The sequence below is a fragment of the Rhododendron vialii genome, chromosome 7a, assembly GCF_030253575.1.
Source record: "Rhododendron vialii isolate Sample 1 chromosome 7a, ASM3025357v1".
NCBI lineage: Eukaryota > Viridiplantae > Streptophyta > Magnoliopsida > Ericales > Ericaceae > Rhododendron > Rhododendron vialii.
In genome coordinates, this window is record NC_080563.1 from 31,732,059 (window position 1) to 31,749,670 (window position 17,612).

Here is a 17,612-nt window from a genome sequence, read left to right on the forward strand (position 1 = left end):
TTGAATTCGATATAGACTGATGTTATGGTGGTTTGTTAACAATGAGACTTCAGTTCATCATCATCTTTCAGAACAAAGAACACATAAACTAAAAACTATGGCAAAAAGAAAAAATGGCAATGAAGAAGTTAAAAAATGACAGTTTTGCTCTCTTTGTTCGACTTATCTTGTTTATCTTTAGCTTTGATCCACTTTTTAGTACTTTTCCTTCTTCCTTTGTGAATACGAATGATTAGTCGTAAAAAATTTGAGAAATACTAAAAAATTGCTAAACACCAATCATACCAACCGCACCATCGTTTAGAATAATTAATTTAGTTTAAAGTTTATCAAACGCCCATATTCCAGGACCATATAAGCCGGTTACATGAAATGTCCCAAAATCAAAGCAAGCCACTCTTGAGAGAAATAAATGAATTCCAAATAACTTGGGCAAATCCAAAGAAGGTTTTCCTGTATGTTCAAGAATAGAACCAAGATTTTATATACGCAGGAGCCATAAGGCAATAACAAAAAATTTAAAATTTTAAGGTTTAGAAGTATAAAAAAAGTTTAATGTAAATTAATACCCTGTGGAGAGAAAACTTGAGGTGATTGATGAGTTTTTCTTTTTGTGGTATGAGACAGAACTGGGTCAGAAGGATAAAAAACCGCCAATCAATCAATAGACTAAGCAAATGTGTTGTGTGGTCTCAAGCCTTCAAGCACCCAATCCTAATTTTTCAGATTTTTCCTTTTTTTAAGGATCAAAAATCGTTAATCAATCAATATACTAAACAAATGTGTTGTATGGTCTCAAAAGCCTTCAAGCACCCATTCCGAGAGAGAGAGAGAGAGAGAGAGAGAGAGAGAGAAATTATTCAATGCCCCAATGGGCATTGCCACGTGGTGGCTTAACTTATCTTTCCATCAAACATTTGTATAATTCCCACTACAAAATATCGAGCCCACAAATTTTTTTTCATACAAAGCGATTGAACTGTCCCTACTTGCAATCAATGCTGTATGCATTATATGGACATGAAGCAACCGAGCGGGATCATTCAATATAACGGTATGAATGCAATACCGAGGCAAACCCATGAAAATACCCCTAATATCAAAGAAAAATAGACACCACGTAACTTTATCTATCTATCTATCTTCTATCAATATCCTATAGGAATGTGTTTAGGCTTATCAATCCTTCAATTCAAACCTTCATCCCTAATTTTTTAGATTTTAGATTTTCTTTTTAATTTGTTTAAATTGAGAGAGAGAGAGAGAGAGAGAGAGAGAGAGAGAGAGAGAGAGAGAGAGAGAGAGAGAGAGAGAGACGTGGAGAGGGGTAGAGATTCCAGGAGAATTGAGAATAAATAATCTAATGCTCTAGTGACATTTTTATGTGGTGGCCTAACTTATCTTTTCACCACACGTTTGTGTGGTTCTCACTACAAAGTGTCGAGTCCGCACAAATTAGTTTGTGCATTGAACAGACACAACGCTAATTGCATTAAAAAAGATTGTACTACGAATGCTATGAATTTCCTTTGTTCAATGGATTATCTTGGGCCAAGGGTTAATTCTGCTCTAGAACAAAAAGAATCAAATTTATTCTATACTCGATAAGTACCTTATATACAATTCAAGTTTGAGGACGTATGTCTACCATCATAGTATATAACTATCGGACATGGATCCTCTAGGACCGGAAGGGCCAATTTCGGCCGGTTTTGGGTCTTTTTCGTGCCTGCGTTAATGATCCAAATCATTCACTTATTGAACATGTCGAGAACTCATATCACGTAAAAAAGAAGAAGAGTTGATCGGGAACCATTTGAGATGATTTCGAGATGAATTTGTTTTCAGATAAAAGGGGTTTAATGGGTTTGTTGATCGGAAACCATTTTAGTTATGTTCTCAGCGTGTTTCTAGGAAGTGAAGAGTTTGTATCATTAATGCAGGCTCGAGTAGAGCGCACACGGATCAAAACTAGACGGTCAAGTGCATTTAAAATTAAAGGACAGGAGAAGATCAAGTTTTTCTTGTTTGTGTATACTTTCTTGTGCTTGTTATGGAGAGTGCAAGTGAGATGATCGGATCCTTTCCCCCTTCGAAAGAATAAAAAACTTGCACCCTTGATGACAAGCACAAGAAAGTATACCTCATACGCCAATGATTTCTTTGAACTCACATCTCCACCCTTAATTGTCGCTAGGGGTGGCAAACGGGCGGGTTTGGGTCAAATTAGGTAAGTTGTTAGTGGGTTGGGTCTTTAATGGGTCATTGACCCATTTAGACCCATTAACTATGAGTCTAATTACCCATATCCAACCCGACCCATTTATTTTAAAGCAAACCCGACCCGCCCATTAACTCAATTACATATATACTAAAAATTATGATCGAAAAATTAGAAAAGTAAAAAAAAATTATGATCGAAACTCATAAATTTTTTCAAAAAGACAAGAATAAGTAATTTTTTGTCTTATTGATTTTTTTTTGTCTTTATTCAAAAAATTCTAAGTTTCGATCAAATTTTTTTATTTTTTCGATTTCTCTCATCAAAACAAATTAATAAGTCACAAAAAGATGACAAAAAACAAAAAAAATGAAAAAAAAATTTGAATAAGGACAAAAAAATAAGTCAATTTTTTAATCCAAATCCTTTGCGGGACTACTATGAGAGAAATTTATTCACGGCGGAGCACAATTTCACGGGTCCATTCGCGCAATTAATGGATGAGATGTGTTTTCAATTTTGACTGGTCAAAATAATTGTTACCGGTCACAATTGATTTTTAATTCGGACCAGCGGGGGGAGAGAGAGACGGGGGGAGAGAGAGAGAGAGAGGGAAAAGAGACCCGGGGGGGAGAGAGAGAGAGAGAGAGAGAGAGGGGCAAAAGAGACCAGCGGGGGGGGAGAGAGAGAGAGAGGGAAAAGAGACCAGCGGGGGGGAGAGAGGGAGAGGGAGAGAGAGAGAGAGAGAGAGAGGGAAAAGAGACCAATTGATGGGTCTGGGTTTGGAAAAGAGACCAATTAAGAGATGAAATTTGGTGGGTTACTTTCATTGCCCATTTCATTTAAGTTGACCCAATTGATGCCCAATTATGACCCAACTAATACTGGGTTAGCTGGGTTTGAACCCATTCTTACCAACTAATAAATGGGTTGGGTTGGGTCTATTTTCTAGTTGACGGGTCTGGGTTTGTTAATGGGTCTGAGTTCAATTTGCCACCCCTAATTGTCGCCATCTAATTCACAAACCACATGTCCAACCAACAACAACCATTAGAGCAGCCAACCACAGCAATATTCAATGACAGTAAGAAAAAAAATGCGTACAACAAATTAAATGCTCAAGGAAGAGAATCTTGAGTTATTAAGATTCCTACTTGCCTCATTGACGGAGAGAAGGAGAGTCAGAACCTTCCACTTACACCCAATTTTAAGATTTAGAAGTATAAAAAAAGTTCAATGTAAATTAATACCCGATTGAGAGAAAACTTGTGGTGATTGGTGAGTTTTTTTTTTGTGGCATGAGACAAAGGAGTGGTGGGCCTGTTGTACAAAAAAAAAAAAGAAACGTGTGAAAAAGTAATCCCAGTTTGTTACTCCTTTTTAAGTTCTTTTGTAGTATATGACAAATTACAGGGCTAATATTCTTTTATGTAAAATAAAAATCTTAGATAATCCTGTAGATTATAGACTTTTTCAAATTAGGGGTTGCCGTGGCCCCGGTTAGCCAGCCTTGGTTTCGTCTTTGTGTACGTTTATCACAAAATATTTATAGATTCCGATACACTCAATGTCAGATAGTTGTCAAAAAACACAAGTCAGAGAAGACAATATGTGCCCCGATCATACTTTTGTAACTCCAAATTCCAAGATTCGTGACAATCCCCATGTGCTACTCAATTGCCCCATTAATTGGTAAATCCTAAACGAGTCAGGAAAGGTATAACGAACATACTTGCCTATCACCACATTGGATCAAGAACAATATCAGGAGGATCAAAAATCGCTAATTCATACAAAGTCATTGAACTGGCCCAACTTGCAATCAAAGTTGTATGCATTATATGGACAGGAAGCAACTGAGCGGAATCATTCAATATAACGGAATGAACACAATACCAAGACAAACCCATAAAAATATCCTTAATATTAAAGAAAAATAGACACCACGTAACTTACTATACTACGAATGCTATGGATTTCCCTTGTTCAATGGATTATATTGGGCCAAGGGTTAATATTAACATTTCTTTTATTTTGTTGATAATAATAGATTAATTCTGTTCTAGAACAAAAAGAATCAAATTTATTCTATACTCATAAGTACCTACATACAATCTTAGTTTGAGGACGTGTGTCTACCATTATAGTATATAACTATCATATCTGAATCCTCTAAGACTGGAAGGGCCAACTTTGGTCGGTTTTGAGTCTTTTTTGAGCCGGCGTTAATGATCCAAATCATTCACTTATTGAACATGTCGAGAACTCATATCACGCAGAAAAAAAAAAAAAAAAGAAGGTTGATCGGGAACCATTTGAGACGATTTCAAGATGAATTTGTTTTCAAGTAAACGGGTTTAGTGGATTTGTTGATCGGAAACCATTTTAGTTATGTTCTCAGCATGTTTCTAAAACGTGAAGAGTTTGTATCATTAACGCAGGCTCGAGTAGTGCCCACACGGATCAAACTAGACGGTTGGGTGCATTTAAAGGACCGGAGAAGATAAGTTTTTCTCATTTGAGCAGTAAGGAAGGACTGAGCAGTAAGGAAGGACATCAAGCAAAAATTTGGATATGCGGATAATGTTTCCGGATGCCCTATTAAGTGGTGGAGTAGGTTGAATGTCGTTTTCTCCCAATATGTAAAACAAAAATATACTCACACAATAATCCAAACGCAATACCAAACACAATCACTCATATACATGTTGGCTTCACACACACACTATTATGTGTGAACACCCCATATGTAGTGAGAGATTGTGAAAGTTGTTGTGTTGAGTAACATTTTTTTTAAGAAAGGCAAAAAAGTAATTTCACTTACCAAACTAATCTAGGCAATTGTTGACTAGAAAGAAATATACTAACATTGTTGTGCAAAGAATAATAAGAAATTAAATAGTACCACGTACTAGTTTTCCCCCAAAAATGGGGAAAAATTAAAATAAACAGAACAGAGGTCAAAATTTGAGACGAGGTTTGACCTATTTTCCAAAATTGTTCTTCAAAATAACGTTAAGACACAGCCCATCATCGTTGTATCGGAGAGAGATTGAATCCTTGCAGGTTTTAGAACCCTATATATATAGAGAGAGAGACATTCATCTGATAAACATGCACACGGAGAGAGATTAGAACCCCTTGCAGGTTTTCGGCTATCGGAAAAATTCGTTCGGCGCTTCCTAGGTGAACTTGATTGGTCGTTCTTCGAATTCTATTTCCATTGATTGACTCAACTGACCCATGACGAACCCTATTGATACGTTTGCCAGAGATTGACCCGGAAACTACGCTGTCGTATTGAGCGGGGAAGGCAAGGCGTGCATCAACATGGTTCATTTCGGCACGTGAAGGGTCCAAAAACCGCCGGAGAGGAGTTAGAAGACTGCCGGATTATAAGAGAGAGAAATTATACGTTTGTTTTTCGATATTGTGCAAAGGAATATCAGGAGGTTACAGAGAGAAAAACATTTAGAGAGAGAGAGAGATGGGGGGATGTTGTTCGGATGTGAGGGGAGGGCAACAGGCGGTGGGAGGGGCCCAGCAAACGACAGGGAATAAAGGTGGTGGTGGGAACAACGACGCTGTAGACTTTTTCTTCAAGACCAAAGGTCTTCACGCTCTCTGCACTCCAATCGAGGTATAATCCAGTAGAAGAATATGCATACTGTATTCAAATGCAATTGCCACCACACAAACCCTGGTTGCGATTGTCCTTTTGGCACAGTTGAAGAATATGTATGCTGCGTACATACATCGCTGTATGCAATTACCACCACACAAACCCTAATTGCGATTGTCCTTTGGCAGACATTGACACAGTAGATACATCTCTGTATGTAATTACCACCACACCCCAAACCCAATGTTGTCTTCTCCCACGGTGGATCTTCTGTACCCATGTATTTTGAGTGTTAGATTGTCTGAGAATTTTTTTATTTCCCCCCCCCCCCCCCCCCTCCAAAAAAAAAATTATGTGATCCAATGGCCCGGCAATACATTTTGGTATAGAGATACAGAGAATTTGGGTACGGAGGATCACGCTTCGTGTTCTCCCCCTAAAATTGTGTGATGATATAGTCGCTATTTTTGGGATCGTCCTCGCAAGAATGAAAATATGGAATTTCATAGTGCCTTTTCATCAACTTTTTACAGCCCTTGGGGGTTTAGTGAGAAAAGAAAAGAATAGGATGAAGAATCTTTTTGGATAAAAAATAAGTGAGAAATGATGAGGATGTCTATTCTGTTTCGCACCTTTTCTCATAAAAGGTGATGACATATTTAGTGAGAAACCATAACCTTTCATTGTTCATGAAATCACTAAATCCAATGGGGTTGTTAGTCCCCTGGTTTATGTTTTCGGTAAATCACCCGTTTGTTGTCTTTCAAAAACAACAAAATCACGGCACTGCCTGAGCCAGGTCCACCTATTTGGTTTCCATGGGTGATGTGAAGTGCATTTTGCTTGACACATTCGCTTCAATTCCTTTTGTTCGCCATTGTTAATTTCAATTCCAGATCCCATACTCACATGAATCTCTAGCATCTTTCCTTATACGAAACTTATTCAATTGAAGGAAGTAACCATAACATCTATATTATAAACTGAGCGGTTTCTGTTGAAAATGTCTAGGTATATAAATGAAAGTAACCTCTATTATCGTTAGATCACTTTATGTTAAATTTATAGCCATCGGATCATTTCTTTTTTAAAAGATACAGAGAATATTCTTCTAGTAAATTTATCCCTTCCTATACTCACTTTTTAGGCAATATATATCTATGTAAATAATGTTGCCTTATATGTTCAAATAGAAAATTTCTCAAAATGATAACTGACGCTTTGTGGAAATTACAACTATTCCGTAGAGCAATAGGGTAGTACAATCAATTTATTTAAATTGAGTCTATGATACATTTCGACGTGCCTAAAGGCACGCGAATCCGTTAGTATTATTCATATCTTGATATTTGGCATTGTGTTGAGCTTTTTGATAGATTATTTGAAAAAGAAAAGCTGGGCCTTTCTTGCACATTAATTTACTATAGGAAAAATGGATTTGTAAGCTATTTTGCATACAATACGGCCAATAGCGTTTATTTCTGACCTGCTGGAGTAAACGGATGAACAACAGACTTGGTGTTGGACAAATTGCTTTTAGGTTTGGGGTGTATTGGTGTTTGGGTTCAAACATTAGGTGTAGGCTGGGCTTGGCCCTTGGGAGTCTTGTTTGCGTCTTGCTAGCAAGTGTTCTTAAAAAACGGGAGGCGAAGAAGTTGGTTTAGATCTCACGAAAATAAGTTGCTCAATGCATTTTTACTCCTACTGTATTGTACTGATTTCATTTTATATCCTTGTGATGAATGAAATTATTTTTTCTGATAAAAAAAAATGTATTTGAACCATACAAAAGCCATTCAAAAAAAAATGTGAGTGGTAAGAACAAAGTGTTGTACACCAAATGAATCAGATGAAATGTGCTGGAAATGGATATTTGATCCCTCAAGACATTTTTTGTTGATGAAAGCATTGCAAGATTCTCATTGTTATGTCCTTATTCGCGAGTTAGATTTCTGTATTAAGGCAAAGCTGCTGCTTCAAGACTTGGAAGTCCTTGTCACAAAAGTAGGGGGGACTCAATGATTGTAGAGATCTTTTTATTTCTGGCCAGCGTGGCATGAAAAATATGAGTTAACATCTTGGTCCTTTGAAATTAATTTTGGCCCGCAACATGAGATGCCCTATTGTGGACTTTATCACCAGGTCCTATTAGCATCATACATTCGAATAGCTGTTATTTGACTTTACGGTTTCGACGGTTCTATTATAGTACTCCCTCCATTCCACAAAGATGCTCCACTGCAAAAAAATGTGCAATTTTCGGATAAAAAAATAAAATACTTCCTTGCGTAAGTTCTCAATTTTCTTACATCATATAAGAGATCTCAATTAGTTCTTAGTGCAAAGAAATTTAAAAAATTATGCATGAAATTTTTTTTCCTCAGAAAATTACACGCATTTTCGTAATGGACCATTTTGTGGGACAAGGGAGTAGTACTCTTTTTAACTTCTTCTGCCCTTTCTTAGAGTTAGGATTTCACATCAAACACCTGTGACCCCACATACTTTTCTCTTTCTTTCTTTTGTAGAGTCTGTATACTCAATTTATATTGCATGACGTGATAATGTGTCTTAATTAACTGCAGTTATCTTTATCAGCTACAAAATTACGCGACCGTGACATTGTTTCTAAGGTAAGCTTCTCTTATTTAGAAAAATTGTACAGTCTAAGAGCTGTATTTTTTTTTGCGCAATGTCCCTATTCTATACTCCCTCCGTTCCAAAATGAGAGTCCATTATTCCATTTTGGGATGTTCCAAAATGATTGTCCCATTCCAAAAATAGAAGTGAAATTTTGATAAAATTCCAAAAGTGTCCCTCTTATTTGAATATAAATGGTGCAAAATAGGTAGAATATAGAGGTAATGGTGAAAAATAGGTGTAATGATTACATGTCCCCTAAAATAGTTGGAATTCCAAAGAGGGACTCTCGTTTAAGAACGGAGGGAGTATGTTTTTGCTTACTATCTTCTTAGTTGTGCTCTAGTGCCATCTTATTATGGATTCATCACTTTTGTTTATGTCTTGTGAGACTGTCATCATGTTTGTGGATGACATGCTTCATCCCTATCATGATGCTAAGAGCAAGCTCTGCCGTACCCGCTTTGCTGTTTTATTTTTTGTTTCACTGTAATGCTGACCTTAGAGAAACTGGTATTGGGAGTTAATATGAAAGGTGCAAGAATATTACTACAAAGAATGCTAACCAAGAGCTCGTATAGTTGAACTCCTTTACCCTTTCCCTTGCGGATTTGTCACAACAATTCGGTCGGTAGAGGTTTTCCCCTGCATTGGAAGTAGGGTGCACATTGCATGTGAATAGCCTCTATGGGTTCTCATGAAACATTTGATATTATGGCTGTTTAGGCTTTGTGAAGGTATTTTATGTCAATCCTTGTCCTAAGGTCGTTTAACTTTAAGGATATCATTTTCATTACAGAGTGATCCTATGGCAGTAGTTTATAAAAAGAACATGGATGGATCACTTGAGGAGCTTGGTCGCTCGGAAGTGGTAATGAACTCTTTGGATCCTGCATGGATTGAGAAAATTAATGTTTCTTATCAGTTCGAGATACTGCAGCCCTTGGTGTAAGTTTTATGTTTACTGCATTTCATTGTTATTAATTACTTTTTCCTTAAGCTTAATCTATCCAAATGTCTGCTCATTTGTTCTGGCAGCTTTCATGTGTACGATGTTGATACAAAATACCACAATTTACCTGCGAAGGTATGTTATGGTCTTTGCTTGCAGGTTATTTTTTCTTATCATTTGAAAATTCACTTGGCGTCACCATCGTAGCTGAGATGTGTTCTCAATTTGCTAATGCTTCAACATTTGAATTACATTGCCTTTTGTAACGATTGAGCATTCACAAAAGGGTAACTACGGGAATAAGTACCTACTTCAATAAGTTACTTATAAGTTTATGTAGCTTTTCAGCATCGGCATTTAACAAAAAGTTGCAGAAGCTAAATATGAAAAATACGGTGTCTTGCAGATGTTGAAGTTGAAGGATCAAGAATTTCTTGGTGAAGCCAGTTGTGTGCTCTCTGAGGTAATTGCCTTTGAACAATCACAATGCAAGCTGTTTATTCTATTTGATCCTTGTGCCAACTTTTTTGATGGTATTATCTCCGACATAATTTTTCAGATTATGGTATTGTTATGTAATGCGGTAACTTGTATCCACTTTTTACAAATGAAAATGGAAGTGTTTGACATGTTTGGTTGCTTGTGTGATGTTCGCACTGAAGTGGCAAAGGATTGACCTTGGAAAGACTGAAAACGTTCTTAGTGCACTGGTTATGTTACTTACATTTGAAAGAATCATATGTTCTCTGGAAGTATGGAGAGACCCAATACATGATATGGCACAACACAGACTCCCCCGACACAAGTTTTCAGAAAAACAAGACATCACATGGAAACACACAATAATAACTAAATTTTTTTATTTGTATGCCTGAGAATATTGATTTTTCTCTGTTGTTGCTGTTACGAATCTATTTATATCTTCTTTATGGAAATAGAAACAAACTACTTTGGATTCCTGATATCAGAAAAGGAACACGGATAAATGCTTATAGATGCACATTATTGATTATTATATCTTAACTATTTGCCTTCAAGTTTTTTTGCTTCAGAAATTTTATATCTCTCATGTGTTTAAAAGTGAAACAAGTGTTGCAGCTTAAGTATCCAAGTATCCAAAGTACCTCAGTTTTCAGTGACCACAAGAGGCTTCTTTGTCAAGTAACATAACGTTGGTCACTTGATATGTAATCTTCTTGTAAGGCAAACCCTCACATGTTTGTGCCTCTCTCCAGAATCTGTAGAATTATTGTGGAGTGCCAATGAAAGCGCAACAGAGCATGACCTTTGAATTTGTCATTGTCTAAGGTCTCTTAATGCATGTGTCTCGCTAGATTATTGTGCGGCTTGTGCCCTAATTTCATTCATCAAGTATGGTTCCATTTACTTTAGAATTAGCCTTAGTTAATAGACTAAACAAACTCAAGCTGCAGCGCACGAAGAGTCACATGCCAAGCATTTGGAAGTAGTTGCTTTCTGAGGGAGATGCTTTCTACTTCCCATGAGTTGGAAAGGCTTGTATATCCTCCAAAATTGTGCAGCATAAACTAGGAGTATAGGGTTTGTGATCATAGTCATGGGTATATGTACCAATGCTCTTATTATTTTCGAAGAGGCTTTTCCTTGTGATTATCTCTCATCAGTCCTTACAATCTTTGTATACTGGAGGCTAACTGATTCTACTTGTATTCTGTTATTTTCTTTGAATCCTATTCAGATCCTTATCCTATTATATGTCTAAATTTCCCTTGCTTAATTCATGGCAGATAGTTACTAAACAAAGTCGGAGATTGACTCTAAAGCTTCAGAACAAACATGGGCGCAGTGGTCTGAAAAACTTGGGGACACTTACTGTCCATGCAGAGGAAACTGTTGCTTCAAGGAATGCTGTTGAGATAACATTTCGTTGTTCACACTTGGAAAACAAGGACCTATTTTCCATGAGCGTACGTATATTAAGTAGCTGTACTCCTGTGCCTATCTGGCCATGAGTTTTATTTTACTTAAAGAGTTGTTTGGTTTCTTACTTATCTTTGATTTACTCATCTTTAGGATCCTTTCCTAAGGATTTCTAGGATTGTTGAGAATGGAGGTTCTGTACCAATTTGTAAAACAGAAGTTGTGACCAACAACTTGAATCCACTTTGGAAGCCCCTATCTCTTACTACACAACAATTCGGAAGCAAGGTAAACTTTCTTCTTTGGATTATTCTAACCTACCCAAAGGGTGTTGGATAATAGGTTAAAGGTGCATTGATATCCAAGAAATGTATATTGATATTTGTGAAAGTGTATTAATATCCGTGAGATATGCGTTGATATCCGAACTTGTTTGGAATTATTGGCATATTATCCTCCGCCTAGTGGGTGGAGATAGCAAGACCGTTCTTTTGAGAGGCCAGAACTGAATTTGTTTGGGTTTGGTGTCTGTTGTAGTCCTATGTAATTGGACAAGGAATCTAAGAGCTTTCTTTGATGTGATGGCCCTCAGCAATAGTCATTTTTGACTTGTACATGAAAGGACACAAATATCATTTCAACAAACAAGAAACATTGTGATGAGAACCCAGAATTTTAACCAATATTCTACCTTAACTGATATCCTTTTCTTTTTTTTCACATGTTGATTGAGAGAATTTTAATATGGTGCAGGAAAATCCGTTGGTTATCGAGTGTTTTGATTTCAATGGCAATGGCAGTCATGTATTAATCGGGTAACTGTCGAGTGGATTAGGAGTCAATTTTCTATTTTTCTAGTAATTGTTGCTTTTCAGTAAGTTCCTTCTTTATCGTTTTCTGTCCGGGTCATAGCACTAAAATTTGCATTTTATTGTTTATAGTAAACTGCAAAAGTCAGTCGCAGATCTTGAAAAAATTCACAACGAAAAAGTTGGTGCAAATCTTATCTCGCCACCTTCTCGTCTCCGAAATCATGAGAAGGTATTTTCTTTATACTTGGACGAGGTTTTCAACTACAGTTATGCAGCCCTCGTTTCTTAATGCACCTTGTACTTTTGTGTGTATAGGTTCTGAAGAGCCAACTGTTTGTGGATAGAATTGTTGAGAAGAAACTGAACAGTTTTCTTGATTATATCTCTAATGGATTCGAGCTTAACTTTATGGTAGCTGTTGATTTTACTGGTAATTAACTCTTTGATTGTTTAAGAAATTGGTAATTAACTTTAGTTGCTCGCTTCATACACTGACGTTCGTATTTTTTGCAGCTTCAAATGGTAATCCACTAAGTCGAGATTCTTTGCACTACATTGATCCGTCAGGGAGGTTGAATGCCTACCAGCAGGTAAGATGCTGTGACCTTGATTGTTCCCAAACCTGGGATCATCCTTTTATCTGAACAATATGAATTTTGCCCAGCTTCAATGGTCTAATAAAGCTGGATAATATAGTCAGCTTGGAGATTTCCCTATGTCATTTGAATCGCTATGGCTGTTAGTCAGTATGATAAAATTGTTTGGCAAATATCTGATACAATAATCACCACACCTGTTTAAGGTTGGTTAAGGGTCGACTTCCTGATATTTTGATGAGTAGATTTTATAATAAGATGGCACTATGAGGCCATGCCTCTCTTATACAAATGGAAGAATAGAACAAAAGGGAAAACACCAGTTAATTCAAGATAATTTTTTTGTACATAAGTAAAAGGAGGGATGGTATGGTACATGAAAACATTCCATGAAAGTGTCTAGGAAAGGGAAATGAACGGTGTGAATCTGAACCATTCATTTCCCTTTCCTGGACACTTCTTCATGCAAAGTTTTCCTGTATCCTAACATTTTCATTCCATCATTATCTTCAGTGACACTTGATGTTTGCGTGCTGCTGTTTTTTCCCCTCTCTATAGGAAAACAATTTTGTCCCCTCTCTATAGGAAAACAATTTTGTGTGTGTATAATTTACTGGCTGAATTCCTTACAGGCCATAATGGAGGTTGGGGAGGTTATACAATTTTATGACTCTGATAGGCGGTTTCCTGCTTGGGGCTTTGGTGGAAGGACATATGATGGTTCAGTATCTCATTGTTTTAACTTGAATGGAGGTGCAGGTTGTGTTGAGGTAAAACTTTCTTGCAAGGGTTGTCCTCTTTTAATCTTGCTTAACGTCTACTTCCTATGGTATGGACCCTGGTGTGGCAGTCCCTGGTGAATCACGATCCAACAGGAAAATAAGAAGGAAAAAAAAAAATGGTTCCAAAACAAGGCTCCTGGGTTTCGAACAAGGGACCAATTGTTTTTGGATAGGCAGCCATCACCACTTGACCTGGAAGACCTCTTGTGTAATAACACGGACAAAATTATTTATATTATATAATCGTATTATATGGACAACAGGACCTGGTATTTGCATAAAATCCGAAGGCGTAAAGCGGCTGCACCTCCGGCTTCACCTTAGGGCCGGCCCTATTCAGAACTATGGCAATCCAATATTATTTTGTGTATTAAAGCCCATAAATAATAGGATGCAGTCGTTGTGAGGTTACTTTGGTTTCTTTATCTTTTGGCTTTAATCTGCCCCAGTTCAAACTTTAGAGGGCCTTATCAGCCAAAGATGCACCTTTACTAGAGGAACTATGTTGAAATGATATATCTTGCTGTTTAACTTACTTTTTTTTTTGACCTATTATTTGTTGCGTTGTAGTACTAGATAGGAGTTTGACAAAGCCTTTTGTTTTTTCTCCTTTAATAGGTTGAAGGAGTAGAAGGCATCATGGCTTCTTATGCTAGTGCTTTGCATAACGTTACGCTTGCTGGACCCACTTTATTCGGTCAAGTGATCAACACAGCTGCCGAAATTGCTTCTCGTTCGCTCTCCCACAATAGCAGCAAGTATTTTGTCTTGCTTATTATAACGGTATAGGACAAATGATAACAGATTTCCTTTCCATTTTCTTTTCTTTCTTATTGTTTTGGCTCAATTATTTTACTTCATGGCTTTTACAGGATGGAGTCGTTACTGATCTCCAAGAAACTAAAGATGCTTTGGTAAGAGCATCTGATCTACCACTTTCAATTCTGATTGTTGGAGTGGGTGGCGCAGATTTCAAACAAATGGAGGTATCTGTAGTTTTCTGTTGGATTCCTGATATTGCATATAGTTTTCTATTACTCGTAATATTTTGTTACCCTAGCCGTTTCCTGTGAACTATGAAGTGTTAATTCCGCAAAATCGCCATCTATGTTTGGTTTGTGGTACAATTCTTCTGGCAGATACTTGATGCTGACACTGGGCGTCGATTGGAGAGTTCTACAGGAAGGGTAGCCACACGGGATATTGTGCAGTTTGTTCCAATGCGTGAAGTGCATGGTGAGTTCATTCTTATTTTGGTTTATACTAATTCAAGGACTTGAATCACTAATGACATTTAAACTTACCTATGAAGTATGGACACATGACACTTACCTCGATGACATTTAAGTTTCTCTCGGTGCTTCATGCCCTCTCTTCATTTCTAGTTTCTATCAATTTATGCAGATGTACGTACATATCCAATGTTAGTTTTTTATTCCTTTTTCTTCCTCTGTGCTACATTGAAAACCATACTCATTAGGTATCGCTTTAGTAGGTTTTGGTGCAAGTAAATACATCTAGTTTGGGTATGGTACTTGCAAAACCTTCACCAAATCGACTGTTGCAATCCCTATCAGGATCAGAAAATTTAAATGCTGGAATAAAACCTAGGTCAATTGGGGACAGAAATGATAAATGCAAGAGATGATGCACGGGATCCAACTGCTGTCCGAATTGTACATTTGCAATACTGAGTGCGAGAGAGAGTCTTGTAAAAGCTAAGAATCGCTTGCCAGATTCTTTTGTTTCTCTTACCGAAAAAGCGCTAAGAATGGTCTGTTGACAACCTGATCTGGGTTTTGAAACTCAGATGAGAGGGAACTTCTTTCGATTATATACGGTGCTAGGTTTCATGTCCCCTCTTTCTTTCCCCCTCCATCTCCTTCGATTTGTGAGTTTGTCTTTTAACTTGGAAGTACCTTTCTGGTATTTTTCCCTTTGTGCTTGTACATGCAGTCAAGCTAACAAGTATTGTTTCGTACCTTAAATTTTTGTGTTTTTTTTCGGGGCAGGTGGACAGATTACCGTTGTTCAGGGTCTATTGGAAGAGCTACCTGGTCAGTTCTTGACTTACATGCGGAGTAGAAACATCGAACCGCATGCTGCTAATTTGCCTCCAGCTCCTTCTGCTCAAGATCATCATCCCTATGGTGTCTGAATTTCACTAAAAAGAAAATCCAACATGTGGAGTAAATGCCTCTCGTTTCTTGTTACGATATACCGTGTATATTGCATGCTTTTATACGTACTTGTATAAAGATGAACATATGTGGATAGTGAACAGAAAAAGAAAAATGGAGGAGGACAGCAAAGAGAAAAAAATCGTGCATGGTTGGGAAAGTCCAATTATCTTGGCTTCGCAAACCGCGATCTGAATTTTTTTGTTGTTCTGGTCTGATTCTCAAATCATTTTTTAATGTGAAATGTTGGAATATAATACAATGAGAAAAATCTCAAGGGTTGGCCTGGATTTTTTAGGTTTTGCTTTTTTCTAAGAGTATCTCCAATGGTATAACTAAAACTAAAAGATTTTTTAAGTGAACAATGTTGGTCCAAAGTATGTGTCACTATGGTATAATCAAATTTGACAACTTCTTAGACTATCCACAATGACATAATCAATGGTAATAGATTTTTAAAGTTAACAATGTTTGTGCAAAATATGGCTCCTGATGGTGTAATCATAATTAGCAACGTTCTTAGAAATAATTAAATTTTAGGTTTTGAATAACCAAAATTAGCTATCTTTTGTCAATAATCAAATTTAGTAGATATCACATGTTTTCAATCAAATACATCTATCATTACACAAAAAAATCCCCCCCTCCCCCCCCCCCCCCAATGTTTTAAAAAAACTAAAAACACTTTCCCCCCCAAATTTTTTTTAAACTGTTCTTTTTCTGAAAAACTATTTTGTTTGAAACTGTTTTTTTTTTTCGAAAACTTTTTTTTTCAAAAATTGTATTTAAACAAAACTATTTTTTTAAAATGTTTTTTTTTGGAAAAAAATCAATTTTTTTTTAATATTTCGATCAAATAGTTTTTATTAATTTCAAAACTATTTTCTATGTTCACAGTTTTAAATTTTTTGTAATTTAAAAAGGTAATGTGGCAAGTTTTGATTATTTAATTTTAATTATATCATTATGGATCTCTATATTGTTAAGTTTAGAAATCTCTTAAATAGATAATTAAAAATTGATAGGGTAACTTTTGGTTATTCATATTTGAACTAAAATTAGCAACTTATTCTCTTTTGATAGTCAAATTGGGATCTCTCTCTCTCTCTCTCTCTCTCTCTCTCTCTCTCTCTCTCTCATTGGACCCACCCACCCACTTACTTTGTCTCTCTACTAAAAATAGGTTTTTATTATTTTTTTATTATGGACCATTGTAAGATTTTTCCTTGTTAATTTTAGCAATATTTTTAATGGATAGGCAAGACATGAGGTGACGAGTTTTGACTATCCAACTTTAGTTATGCCATTGGAGATGCCTTAAGGTTTTGGGTAGAGTTGGGCAATGGATACGAAACACGATAACACGATACGAATCGGACACGAAGTTAGCGGGTTAGGGTTGAACATTTCTGACACGAAATACGAAAATGACACGAGTCGAGAACACAAATTCAAAATGGGTCGGGTTCGAGTTGAACACGCGAGATATAAAATTGACACGACCAACACGATTACTAATTCGTTTCACCCATTAACACAAACATACATATATATATATATATATATATATATATATATATATATATACAGTCATTTTCAAATAAGGAGGTCCTTATTTTAGTTAAAATAAGGACCTCCCCATTTCTCCAATTTCCCGATCGAATTTTGATGATCCGAGCCGCTCAATGCGTTCAGAACGTGATTTTAAGGGTACTTGTAAGAAATCAACAAAAAAAAAGACCGGGAAGGGCTTCATCCGAGCAGTTTTTGTTTGAACCGTTCGATAAAAAACAAACAAAAACTGCTCACATGAAGCCCTTCCCGGTCATTTTTTTTGCTGATTTCTCGCAGGTACCCTTAAAATCATGTTCTGAACACATTGAGCGGCTCAGATCATCGAAATTCGAT

General features: G+C 36.6%; 2 protein-coding genes across 2 annotated transcripts; one reads left to right on the forward strand and one right to left on the reverse strand.

The window, feature by feature from the left end:
- Nucleotides 1–319: 319 nt before the first annotated feature.
- On the reverse strand, nucleotides 320–4,131 carry LOC131332909 (photosystem II CP47 reaction center protein-like). The gene is given in 3 exon segments (XM_058367220.1): nucleotides 320–458; nucleotides 3,751–3,897; nucleotides 3,899–4,131. Coding segments are annotated over 3 exon segments (519 nt in total).
- Nucleotides 4,132–5,162: 1,031 nt separating this feature from the next.
- LOC131334670 (protein BONZAI 3-like) lies at nucleotides 5,163–15,992 on the forward strand. Its single transcript, XM_058369799.1, has 16 exons — nucleotides 5,163–5,861; nucleotides 8,429–8,476; nucleotides 9,283–9,431; nucleotides 9,522–9,570; nucleotides 9,842–9,898; nucleotides 11,202–11,381; nucleotides 11,488–11,622; nucleotides 12,088–12,149; nucleotides 12,276–12,375; nucleotides 12,462–12,576; nucleotides 12,660–12,736; nucleotides 13,375–13,512; nucleotides 14,143–14,307; nucleotides 14,397–14,510; nucleotides 14,664–14,760; nucleotides 15,537–15,992. The coding sequence occupies exons 1-16, from the start codon at nucleotides 5,709–5,711 to the stop codon at nucleotides 15,680–15,682; spliced, it is 1,785 nt and encodes a 594-aa protein (XP_058225782.1). The 5' UTR covers nucleotides 5,163–5,708; the 3' UTR covers nucleotides 15,683–15,992.
- Nucleotides 15,993–17,612: the final 1,620 nt, after the last annotated feature.

Bases quoted from the DNA above. Each gene is read 5' to 3' on its own strand.
- LOC131334670 (XM_058369799.1), top strand. From the start codon at position 5,709: ATGGGGGGATGTTGTTCGGATGTGAGGGGAGGGCAACAGGCGGTGGGA. The intron at 5,862-8,428 runs GTATAATCCAGT...AATTAACTGCAG, and splicing joins CTCTCTGCACTCCAATCGAG to TTATCTTTATCAGCTACAAA. The intron at 9,432-9,521 runs GTAAGTTTTATG...TTGTTCTGGCAG, and splicing joins GAGATACTGCAGCCCTTGGT to CTTTCATGTGTACGATGTTG.